We start from the raw sequence: 13,429 nt of genomic DNA, 5'->3' as shown, positions 1-13,429 counted from the left end.
TAAGACGCAGGTGTAGGAGCTAGTGCTTGGGTTGTCAGATGTGTAGCTGATACTGGAGGTTGGTACTTGGCGCCGGCACCTGGTACATATGTGCCATGGATTGCAGTTCTGCAACCAACTATTCTGCAGGTATGGTGCTGGAGGATGCGCATACATCTGTTGCGCTACAGAGTAGGCAGGCGATGCAGTGCTAAGCTGACCTAGCACTGATGTGACCTGTCAATAAGAGAAACTCTGCGGAGAGAGAGGTGAACAAAAATTATGGAAATTTGGAAAGATTTTTTACCACTGCAAATTGTACACCGCGCAAGCATGTGTCACACAAAATTAGAAGTTGTACTTGAAGTAGACTTTGGCATACCGATGGTAAACACACAGTTGCAATCACCAAAGATTTTATGAGTTTCTCAAAGCGTATAAAATACAAACACACGAAAAACTTTTTATATTGCCAGAGGCTATGGATATTTAAATATACATAAGCATGTTAATACCTAGTCGAGAATTGAAAACAAACTTGACTTCCTTGGTCAGAGGTAAACTTTCTCTGTCGACGACGAGGAGTAATATAATTTAATGTGACGTCACAACCAGTCACATGAAAGCACTGGTGGTCCTGCAAAAAGCAGGCTTGAGATAGAAACAGCTTTTTTTTCATTGAAAAGAGCTGTCTCTTTTGTTGTAAGGTAAAAGGTAAATGCATTAAGGAGTAATGCAAGTAAAAATTATGTTAAGTTGCATGACATCATCACTTCTGGCGTCACGTGGGTGCTGCGCTGGAGTCCTGCATCTCTTCAGCTTGACCCCTCACAGCTTCGTTTCTGTCAAATGTAAGCTGTAAATGCATTAATGAGTAATGCAGGAGTTAAAAAATTATACATTTATGTAAGCATATGTAAACATCACAAAATGGATCAAGCCAGCCTTTACCGACAATTGTGACGAAACACGACACGCTGACAGAATTTCTTTTATGGGAAAATCAGTTTATCGTTCACATAATGAATAATGCAAAAAAAGAAATAAATTCCAAGGAAGACCAAATGGAAGTTTCATTCACCTAGAACGTATGATAAACCCACTGTTGAAGGATATAACAAGGACAAGGGCAAGGACAGATAACTCTGATTTGTAACCAAGAGCCACAGGTGCCCTGGGTGTGGAAGTGGCACATTTTGGTTCTATGTTATATGATGGAAATGAAGTTGGAAACTGCAGTATGTTGTGTCAAGAAATAATTAATGATTTTCGTTAAGTACATTATACTATAATATCACTATCATAAACATCCAAAGTTATCATACACAGATAATCAGTTCATATAGGGACAACAGGGCAAATGGAATCACAAGGAAGCAATGAAACTGGCTTGTGTGACAGAACGTACCTGTACATTATCTTCAGTCACATGGATTTCTGATGTGTAGACAAACTCAATGAGAAGTGATAATGCTTTTGCATCTATTTCCTGAAGAGTGATGCGATTTGCTTTTGCTTCTGCCATTTCTCCAGTGAACATAGCATAGAAATATTGACTGCAGGAAGACAAGATGGCTTTGTGAGATGGAATCTCCACTGAGTCCACGACAAGCACTATGTCACATAACAGTCCATGTCTGAAACAAAGTCAACTCATTTTAGTTAGTTTAATAAAAATCAATCATTGTTTAAGTTTTCTATAAAATTATGGTAAAAACAAAGGATTAGTGCCATTCTAAAACAAAAAAGCTATTTGCATCACAATCAAAAACAGAACAGAAGCACCCACATCATCACCAGAAACATGTGTCATGAACTATTTTGATTATACCAAAAAAGGTGAAAGCTGATGAGCATGACCAATTCTTTGACAAGGTGATAAATCAAACAATAGTTATCATTGTGTATAATTCTAAGAATACTATCTCTATTACATCATTGTCATAAATTTCTGTTTGGGCTGTCAATCACACTATAAATTTATTTAAATTTTCAACGAGACGAGAACACATCACTTCTTTCACCCATGATCCTCATACACTAGATGCAGATTATTTGGGGAGGTGGGAGGGACTAATTCCTGATGTAATAGAGGAAGTATTCTTAGAAGTATACACAATGATAACTATTGTTTGACAATTCCTTTGAATAAATACCCTTGTTCTATTACATCATTGCCAAAATACACCAGAGGGACCAGTGGGATCTGGCATCTAGTATCCCCAGATAGCAGTTGAAGGGGAAATATATATGTATAAATATAAATGGGAAGGAGACAGGAGGTAATTGCCTTGTAATCTAGATTCCCTGGGAAAAGGCTGTATGACGTCTACTTGTAGGGACGCTAGCGGTTTTGATGTCGTAAACTGACGTTATAGTGGTTCTGATGTCACTTCCTCTGACCTTCCTTATGATGTCACTTCCGGTTATCGATCCTTACTGACATTACCGCTGCTTCTAAGGTTTTTCTTGACATACTTCCTGTAATGATACATGAATCCTCTTTGAGGCAACATAATCGAAACCTTATCTCCTTTTAAGTATATTACAGATATGTTGTCATTTTCTATATTTATATGAGTGAGTGAGTGAGTTGGGTTTAACACCGCTTTTAACAGTATTCAAGTTATATCACGGCGTGTCAGCTTAATGTGGGAGGAAAGCCCGAAGTGATGCAGGTCTCAGACGTTTACCACTTGGGTGAAACCCACGAGACTTTATATGACTTCCCATTAGTAATACATATAAATGGTTTAACCGTTATTCTGTTCCTTGAGTCTCCCTTTGACAACAGTGTCTGGAGGTCAGTACATCCATGGCTTTCAAGTAGAAAACCTTATGTTACTTATTTCCCAACAATCTCTGATTCCCTGTTACCCATGACATGACCTTAATGTACTTAGCAGACTGTTCAAGGGGGGGTTAACTAACCTTGTAGAGTTATATAGCCTGGGAATTTTGTGATTTTGTGAGCTCTGCAACTTCCCAATGTTGGTGTGGAGAATTGTGCTTTGCAATAGCTGTCTGAGATAGTGGATTTGAGCCATCCTGCCACAGTAGCCTTGGTGATATCCTTTTCTCATGAAGGCTTCCAGGTATATAAATAACCGTTTTCTCTGATCAGTAGCCTTCAATGGTGCCATGTCTGAAGTTCTTATAGTTTCTGAGATGTAATAGAAAATCAGCAACTATAGGCAGTGTAATGTCTGAGTCTAATAGACCTCTTCCAGTTCTCCACTTGACAAACTTGTTCCATCTGTTGTTAAAGATGGCAGTGGATGCTGGTCTCCAAGAGCTTGCCACTGTCTGTGCAACTGATATGGAATAACTCTCCAAACTAATGGACAGGGCATCAACCTGCAGGGCTAGAGGGTCCGGTACAGGGCTGACGTAGACCGGTAGCTTGTTGTTGAGGCAGATTGCAAAGAGATCAAGATGTCGAGTATCCAAGATTGATGTTATCCACTTGATTATCTCTGGATGAAGTGACCATTTTGTGGGCACGATCTTGTTCCTGTGGGATAGGCAATCTCCCAGGATGTTTAACTTTCTTGGAACTCACCGAGTCTACCAACGCATAACCTCCTTCAACAAAAGTGGAGACCTTGTGCCCCCTTGATGTTGTATGTAGACCACTACTGTTGTATTGTCTGTGGCAATCAGGACTAATGACTGGAGAAGTCAAGCTAGGATTGCTTGGTAGATAGCTCTTATTTCCAGACAGTTGATATGTAACATCTTGTCTAGGGGCGACTATATTCCCTGTTTTGTGGCGTGCTCCTCATCCTTCGCCTGACGCGTCTGTGCAAACATGATGACTGGAGCGGGAAATCTGAGTCGTGTGCCTGGCATGACGTATTGACGAAGTAGCCACCAATTTAGCTCTGACACCTGATCTGGTGGAGGTTGTTTTAACTCATCTAGACCTACAGCAAGTTGACCAAAAGGGGGAATAATCAGCCAACCATTCTGTCATTGAGACCGTGCGGGTGGAACTTTTTTAGCTCAAATATCCACCTCAGTTAGAGTGATCTCCTCTTAACTGTGGTGTCAGTGGACTCAGGGTTTTCCTTGAGCTGTGCTATGATGTTATATCTAACATCTTTGGTGCTGTGATCATCACTATTGAAGTGATTGGCTACAGGTTTGTCTCTCTTGTAGCTGATGTTTGCAAATTGTTCTTTCAGTCTGGTCTGAAATTCTCTTTTGGATTCACCGAAGTATTGTTTCTTGCATTTGTTGCAAGTAAGCAAGTAAACTATGTTTTTACTTGTACATTCAAACTTGTGGGTTTTGAATGTTTTACCTAATGTCGAGCTGCGGAACGTATGTGTTTTGCTTAAGGAATTGCAAATTTTGCATCCTTCTCTTTTGCAACTCTCATTTACGAAGTTGACTACCTTGCCGCTAATTTGCAGTTTGGTGGGTGGATAGTTTAATACTGTCCTGACTAGGTAATCCTTGATTGTAGGATTCCTTCTGTAGGCCGAGACATGGGGAATTGAGAAACAACTTTTGCAAGTGTCATCGCTAATGAGCACCTGTTTCCTGATTGGAGCAGGTTTGGGTTTGGTTGCTAAGAGTGATTCTCTTTTGCAAGCGTCTGCCCGGGATATGAGTACACAAAAAGAACTTTAAGAACGCCAGCTGGCTTCAGTCAACGAATCAGTGAAACTCTTGGAAGATAAAATCATCTCCAAAGCGGACCAAAACTCTCAAAACATCATCAACACTGCTTGTCAAGCAGTCAAAGATAGAGAGCACAAGTCCACACATGAAAAATTCAACACCAGATTTGTGAGCCTACAACAGGCAGCAATCAAATCTGACCCCTTTGGGTGCAAGGGACCCCGACCCAGAAACGGGGCAAATCTCCCAAATATCGCCGCTCGAGACAACCATCACGTGATCGAGCTCGTGGACTACGCAGACCAAGACAGAACTTTCGCCCCAACAGGGGCAAACAAGGAAACAATTCTCGTGACCTCAAACGGGTTGTGGAGTTGTTATCTAAACACCTCAACTTTAACAACAACAGTTTGTGCAATAAACTTTCTAACCTGAATCTGAACAACAATTCAGATAATAAAACTGGTGAATCTTATCAGGACAACTTTGTTATCAATCTTTCCAATTATGACCTTGATCAATCCGAATTAGAGGTTCTTAACAAGGGACTCACATTAAGCCCCACACCCAGGTTTACTGACAAAAGTAAAGCCTTTTCTGACCTGAAACAATTTTTCAGAAAATTACGTCTCACACACTTTTTCCATGATTCTTCCATTGATGGTACTTCACACCCGCTCCAAAATACACTGGACCGCAAATTCGGTACCAAAAGCACTTGGACCCCTAGACCTTATACTGACCCAACACTTGAGTTGTTTATCAAAGCAGTCTCCAATGACTTTTTCAAACTTGGTAATATAAAATTCAGATGCCAAAACATTACCGGCACGCAAAGAACTGCACTAAAACAGCTCAAATTTAATAGTGAAATCATTATTAAATAAGCTGATAAAGATTCGGAAATAGTAATACAGAACACTACTGATTACATCAAAGAGGCAGAAAGACAGCTCTCTGACACTAAGTTCTATGTCAAATCAGACCATGATCTCACAGAAAGATTTTCTGAAATTGTTGCCAAGGAACTAACCAATCTGATCCTTAAAGAAGAACTATCACACAAATGCTTTACGGGACTCTTACCACAAAACACAAAAGCAGGTTCACTTTATACAACAAACCCACTGACACACACTCCTACCTGTTGTACACGTCTTGTCACCCCAGTCATATCAAAACGAAAGGGCCATTCAGCCAATTCCTGAGACTCAAGAGAATCTGCTCTTCTGAATCAGATTATGACACACACTGTAGAAATCTCAGTAACTACTACCTCAAAAGGGGCTACCCAAAAAAGACACTACAACAAAACAAATCCCGGGCAGACGCTTGCAAAAGACCCAACCAAACCCAAACCTGCTCCAATCAGGAAACAAGTGCTCATTAGCGATGACACTTGCAAAAGTTGTTTCTCAATTCCCCATGTCTCGGCCTACAGAAGGAATCCTACAATCAAGGATTACCTAGTCAGGACAGTATTAAACTATCCACCCACCAAACTGCAAATTAGCGGCAAGGTAGTCAACTTCGTAAATGAGAGTTGCAAAAGAGAAGGATGCAAAATTTGCAATTCCTTAAGCAAAACACATACGTTCCGCAGCTCGACATTAGGTAAAACATTCAAAACCCACAAGTTTGAATGTACAAGTAAAAACATAGTTTACTTGCTTACTTGCAACAAATGCAAGAAACAATACGTCGGTGAATCCAAAAGAGAATTTCAGACCAGACTGAAAGAACAATTTGCAAACATCAGCTACAAGAAAGACAAACCTGTAGCCAATCACTTCAATAGTGATGATCACAGCACCAAAGATGTTAGATATAACATCATAGCACAGCTCAAGGAAAACCCTGAGTCCGCTGACACCACTGTTAAGAGGAGATCACTCGAACTGAGGTGGATATTTGAGCTAAAAACGTTCCACCCGCACGGTCTCAATGCCAGAATGGTTGGCTGATTATTCCCCCTTTTGGTCAACTTGCTGTTTTACTTTCTGATAAATCAGCCCCATTCTTAGTTGCCAATTCCAGCACACGCCGGTCACACAACAATGCCAATAACGCATTGTGACATCACAATCACACCAACATAACCCAGCTACGTGACGTCATCACGTCATGACGATAACAGTCTATCGTCTGTAAACAATCAGCCTATTAAGATGTCGGACTTACACTCTTGTGCTTCATGTGGGAAAAATTATACCAAGAGGAATAGTTTGCGCCGCCATTTCAGCGCCACCCACTCTTCCATCCATATCGAGTGCACAATCTGCACTAAATCCTTCAAAAGGCCCGACAATGCAAGGGCACACATTAAACGTACACATGGACCTTACCTGGAGGCCAATTACACAACGGGCGACTGTCTAAGCAAGAAGTCCGGAGGACAGTCCTGCCATAACAGTAACGTGAGTGCAAAATCCTACACCATTATCCATCGTTTTCCATTTCCTTGGATCCCGGTGCAACCATTCGCTAAATAGGACAATTATGTCATTGCAGGAGGCGACCTGGACACGGAACCATGGAAGGTGTTCCCCCAACAGAACCGGGGAACACCTAAAAAAGCCAAGCCAGTAACATCACCGCCGAACTAGATACCATTTTGGAAGAATTCAGGGAACTCCGACCCCGAGCCACCCATACAGACATTATCAATACCAGCATGCTACTGACCTTGTCGGTTCCAGCTACCAGTGACTGGCACACTCAACAGCCCATTTGAGATTCACCTAGTGTGCCCCACTGATGTCCTTCTCACCCAACTCTGGACTCATTATGGACTCATTATTCACTCTCTCATTTTCCTTATGTCCTGTATGACACTTACAACATACAAGGTTGAACAACAAAAATCAATTATGTTCACCAAGGATACAATTTCGCATCCTTGCCTAAAATAGCTTTGCTAAAAATAATTGTGTCACCTAGAACAAGTCAGTGCTCTACTAACGACCCTTACAACCAAATAGGCGTCTGATAAAACTGGCGAGCCGCCGGTCACTTTTCACAAACCGGCGACCACTAACTACCGCCACCGGCGACCTACCCAGGCCACCTTAATATATCCGGTAATGACACCGGTGACCAAAACAACAATTTGGTACGACAAGCATACTCAAACCAGCGACCCACAGTCAAACAGTCACAAAGCCATATACAACCACCGGCGACCACCTATTCGCGGAGGCACTAGTAAATTGCCAAAACCGGCGACTATATATTACGCCACACTACCGGCGACCCACTAACAGCGTGTCACTACAATAACACACCCCTTATCCGTCATAATAACCAATGACAGGCTTACACATCATGGAATTAACGACCTCGCCGGTTTATTTAGGTATTTAAGGACGCACACGCCCCTAAGCAATCAGTCTGATGAGCGCAAGCCGCATGAAACTAGTAACAATTACTAATGCTTTCATTAGCTACCTATCTACTGGTGAAGCCCCCACTAGTCAGTTTATCATCTAGATCTAGTTCTCTGGTATAATTCATCCAATTCTGTAAGGGGCGTAACTGTAGTCTGCCTCTGAGAGTTAGATCCTGAAGGGATATTAGTGTGCCTAGGCATGACATCCACCAATGACGAGATCTTGTGAGCTGGCTAAGTGTTTTTGATATTGTGACTCTTGCTCTTGACGACCTCTCTTTTGGGGGTTAAGAATACCCTTGTTGAGAATCTGGATATAGTGGGATGAACCAGAAACCCCAGATAAGTGAGCAACTGAACGAGGAATATGACGTTTGTCTTCATCTGAAACTTGTCTTTATCGGCAGACAGGACATCGTCGATGTAACCGTGTAGCCTTACAAGATTTTCATAAGTGATCCTGAAGACAGGTGAGATAATCCAGGTGATTAACCAATGGTCAATGGAGATGCTGACGTGAAGAATGTTGAATTGATATCTTTGCCCTTTACAAATCTTAAGTAGTACTGGTAATTTGGAGGATGGCAACGTGAAGAAAAGCGTCTTGTAGGTCTATGCTAACCATCAAATTTCCTTGGTGGTTTTATCAAGTATTTCTTGTTAGGTACCTTTATGGATATATCATGGATATTTCTGAAGAGTTTTTCTTTGGAACTAGGAAGACTGGAGAGTAAAAACCTTCGGTGGTGTCTGATTCCTTTAGTGCTGTGATTGCCCTCTTCTTTAAAAGCTTGTGGATGGCTAAATTGGGTTGTTCTAACTTTGCTCCTCTTAGATGGAACAAGGGTCTTACAGGATGACTGATGAGACTTATGTTGGAAATGCAACTTGCAGCCTTTTTCTATCACCTTGAGGAGCCAGGAGTCGTCCATGATCTGCTTCCAATGTTCAGCGAATTGGACCACCGACCGGACAGGGGAGGGGCATAGTTCTGAATACTGTTTAGGTCGACAGGATCAGGAGATCTTGGGAAGGATGGTACAGCGTCACTTATGTCGGGGATCACCTCTAGAGGAACCGCTACCTATACCTCTGTTACACTGTTGGAATGTTTGCTCGTTTGTGCTATAGTTGGAATCTGAAGATCCTCGTTGACTGAAATGGCCACAAAAAGAATTACGACCTGAGAAATCTTGTCTTCCCTTGGGAGCTATGGTGGGCTTTATGTTTGGCAGGGCGTTTCTGTAGGTTGCTGGCTGAACTGATGGTCGAGTTCTGGAACTTCTTAGTTGTAGATGGGCAATCTTGTCTATGACAAAATGTAATCTTCCATAAAACATAGTCGGGGCTGTGATGGTCTAGGACAACATTTTCCAGCGAAGAGTTTCCGAGATCAGACGATGTATTTTTTTAACAAGATATTGTCGTTGCATCAGCAGAATCTATGCGGACATCCAAGTCTGAGTAGCCCGGAGGTCCTCTTGCATTTTAAAATTATGATCCAGGAGCTGTGGATGAACCCGACCTGTTCAATGTTCATGTCAACAGTGGTGTCCGGGGACAACTCCGCTTGAGGGTGGGATGACGTGTCTGATATTTAGAGCCTGTTTGTTGACCTGATCAAGATCCTTGAACCTGGCCGAGTCCACACTCATCTTGGACGAAGGCCTCTTAACCAATTACTGGCAGTCATCATCAATAACCAGCCAACCAGGAAGAGGGGAGTAATGCGTCTTATAAGCACTCCTGCTATTAGGCGGGAGACTGAGTCTAATATAGCCTGCTCCGGAAACATTTATGGATGGGTTTATCTTGTTGATGACATCATCTGTATAGGAAGGGTAAGGCAGACTATGGAACGTATCTGACTTCATCTTAGGTTCCTCGTTACCTGCTCGATCCATTCTTGGCTTAGAGATGGACTCCTCCTTGGAGGGTTGTTGGGCAGGCATGAGATGATATAGTTCCTGAATAATGTCTCTGACAGTAGTTATTTGGTCTAAACATGTCCTCAGCAGCGGAAGCAATAACTGACGAAGCATTATAATGGCTAGGGCTGAACCTATAGGCTGAGTGTCTGAGTGAGTGAGTGAGTGAGTGAGTGAGTGAGTGAGTGAATGAGTTTGGTTTAACGCCGCTACTGGTCCTACCCCATGCCTTGTACAAATGTTCTAATTTTGTTATCGATAGGCCCTTGCAATAACTACATCTAGATTTGGGGGAGCATGTGCTTTTTCAGCATGCTTGATATTTGGGGTGTGGGTCTCCGATAATTTGGTTGATGCCACATCCAATGCAGAGTCATGGTGGTGTAAAAGAGAGAGAGTGTATGGGAAGTGAAGCCTACTGTAGGATGTTGTAGTAGTCAAACTTGAAGATGTATAGTGAGATTGTTACCCATGTTCAGATGTGATCAGCAAATTTTTCTGCTTGTTTTCATCTGGACATACAGGAAAGAAGTGATGTGTTCCTGCTTTGCACATGCGCAGTTGCGCTTCATGCCAGGGATAGGATTTACCTCACAACTATAGAGATAGATTGGCAGTGAAGAAGATGTCTGTTGAAAATTAAGATAAAATTATAGCCCAAACAGGAATTTATGGCAATGATGTAATAGAGGTAGGGTATTCAAAGGAATTATATACAAGCATCAATAGCTAAATACTGTGCAATAAAAACACATAGGAGGTATGGATTGGGTTTAATGTAGAAGTTGGAAAGACAACAAGAAGTCATTGATATCCCTGCCCTTTTAAATATATGACATAGATTGACGTCTGAAGCCAAGGATTCATTCTATTCTTCAAATGCTTTCAATATTTTCCAAGGATGTGAATTTGTAATGGTACTGTTCAGAAGACAGACCTTTTCATTTCATAGCAATGTTACATATGATATTATCAAAACTCAAAATCATGATCCCCAAACAAAACTGCCACACAATTCCTGAATTGACTCACGATGCTGCGCTTGTATTTTAACAAATTCTGCAAAATGAACAACGGCCCACTCTATCATGGTACAATGTAACACAATCAATGTAACACAATCAAAGTCACCAATCTTGATCACCTGATTCATTTAGTTGGTCTGGGGGAATGACGTATGATATGCTTACACAGTTTAATCAAGAAATTTTGAAAGGTTTAAGAGTCAACTTGTCATTTCCCCTGACAATCAAAATTAATTATATCTAATATAGTTGATATCTATATACTTATCCTGCATTACATATAAGGCAACCCCTTGCTGTGGAACCGAAACGTAATCCTAACAGAGATCTCTCAGAGAGAACACCTGTTAAAAACAATTTGCCCAAACACACCTACCACCAGACATCATATGATCCAAGCTGCACACTACAATCTTTTGTTGAGTGAATGAAGTACATAACAAATAAGCCCTCTGCAGTGTGGAAGCGTAGTGGGAGGGAACATTACCGATGTAATGCAGGATAAGTACATAAATATCAATATATCAGATATTGATACATTTTTATGTTATCCTGTATTACCACCAAAGGCCAAAAACTGTGAACGCCTTTCTACATCCTCTTTTGACAGGTCTTGCAGATAGTTGCAGGTAGTTGCAGGTAGTGATTTGCAAAGACTGTGTTAGATTTCCAAAAGTGCCCCTCCGTTATCGACGCCAAGGAGCAGTTACCATGCGGTGCCATTGTAGATGGAAGTGCTCTGATTTCGTGGGGGTAACTGCTAGAGGAGGAGCTAGATTTGCTGCTGTATACGTCTGTAGAATCCCTGATAGGAGTCAGGAGGTGATGATGATTTTAGATACTTCTGATTAGCAGTGAAGTCGGAATAAAGAGCAGCTTTCTCATACGACGAGGCATCCTCGTTCGAGTGAGGTAGTGCCGTAAAGCTCTAACTGGACATAGTAGCAATTCTGCTTTGTCTTCGGATCCCCCAATAGTGAGTAAGTGAGTATGGTTTTACACTGCTTTTAGCAATATTCCAGCAATATCACGATGTGGTGGGACACCAGAAATGGGCTTCACAAATTGTACCCATGTGGAGAATGGAACCCGGGTCTTTCATCAAAGGCTTAACCACTACACTACCCCACCAAACCTCACAATAGATGAACATAGAAATGAAGACCTCGTTGACCAGGAAGTTGCATTTTTGCAATAAAATCCCAGTAGATGCACAGATGTAGTGCACCATGACAAGAATGATCAAACATACCTTAGTCATGTCAAGGGCGTGTAGCTCACAGCGCACAGCTGTAAAAATCAGCTTCCTGGTTTCACACTCTGGTGACGTTGATGCCAATGGTATGTAAGGTGTCTGGCGAGGGTGATGTAATACAATGTTAAGGTCCCATGCTGGTGTCCGAAACATCTGCTTTTGGTCTTCAAGTTTGTTGGCCTTTAATATCAGCTTGAGTTTGGGTATGCATGAAATTTTCATATCACAAGGGACAGCTAAGACAGAACTAACTGACGCAAGTTAAGTAGCAATAGTTCACCCTTCAGGTGACGTGTTCAATTCAAGTACACAAGCAAGTTGGTGATGAACTGTGGAGTTCAAGACTCTGGGACTTAGTTGGGGATGGCAAATGTGGGGACGTAGGAGCACTCATGGCCAATCTGGTTATTTGTAGCAGTTGGTTCTCGGAGAGACGCACAAGGCCTGGGGACGAAGTTCTGGCCATCCAAAAGTGAGCGACCAAAATCAGAATGAGGCATGTCATTACAGAGATCTTCTGTTTTACTGTTGGTAATAGTATTGTCTGTAACCGGTAACTGAGGCTTGTTGTGAATAGATCTATGTTTGGGTTGCCAAGACGCTGTCTGATCAGGTCAAAGGTGTCAGGGTGAAGTATCCACTGTGGATGACGACTTGTCTGATCTTGACAAGGTGTCTGCTAGTATTTTGCCAAAAAATAGAATGTGGCAGACTCTGATTTCGCCAGAAGACTGTCGAGAAGGTGATACAGGTGGAAAGTGCAGGAGTGAAGCCCTGATTCTGGATGTACTAGACTACTGTGGAGTTGTCAGTCGCAATGAGGAGTTGAGCTTCCTGCAATAATGTTGTATTGCTGTATATTGTAATACTGCAATATTGTAAAATGACAGCTTTGAACTTCATGTGTCAGATGGCTGTGCATGTGCCCAATGTGCCCATGTGCACTCCCCACCCCTGGAGACATCCATGAACAGATGATGATTCGGAATGAAGTCTATCAAAGAGACTCCGCCTAAGATGGAGAAGCCGGTGAAGTGTCGGATGGAGGACAATCAGGAAATTGTCATCGCATCTGAGGTAGGGCTCGGGAAACATTTAAGTGGCCATAACTATTTGCGACCCAATAGAATCAAGCCCTGTGCCAATATCAAGAGACCTCGAAGGACATGCCAATCTTTCAGATGCAGTGAACCTGTTAAGGCGTGCTGCTGTGTCGAAGTGAGCA

The 13,429-nt window shown here is 42.0% G+C and overlaps 1 protein-coding gene across 8 annotated transcripts in view; it reads right to left on the bottom strand.

Moving 5' to 3' along the window:
* LOC139468153 (kelch-like protein 3) overlaps positions 1-13,429 on the bottom strand; it is a 198,865-nt gene that overhangs the window by 141,600 nt on the left and 43,836 nt on the right. For all 8 annotated transcript variants that reach the window (XR_011653671.1, XR_011653672.1, XM_071249931.1 and 5 more), the window contains one exon: positions 1,388-1,616. Coding sequence is in view for 6 of the 8 variants with exons in the window: in XM_071249931.1 (XP_071106032.1) it covers positions 1,388-1,616 (229 nt within the window). In the remaining 2 variants the exon portion in view is untranslated. The remainder of the gene's footprint in view (positions 1-1,387; positions 1,617-13,429) is intronic.

This window comes from Haliotis cracherodii, unplaced genomic scaffold (genome assembly GCF_022045235.1).
Source record: "Haliotis cracherodii isolate W230 unplaced genomic scaffold, xgHalCrac1.p SCAF_2, whole genome shotgun sequence".
NCBI classification, from domain to species: domain Eukaryota; kingdom Metazoa; phylum Mollusca; class Gastropoda; order Lepetellida; family Haliotidae; genus Haliotis; species Haliotis cracherodii.
This window is presented reverse-complemented; position numbering and strand designations above follow the sequence as displayed.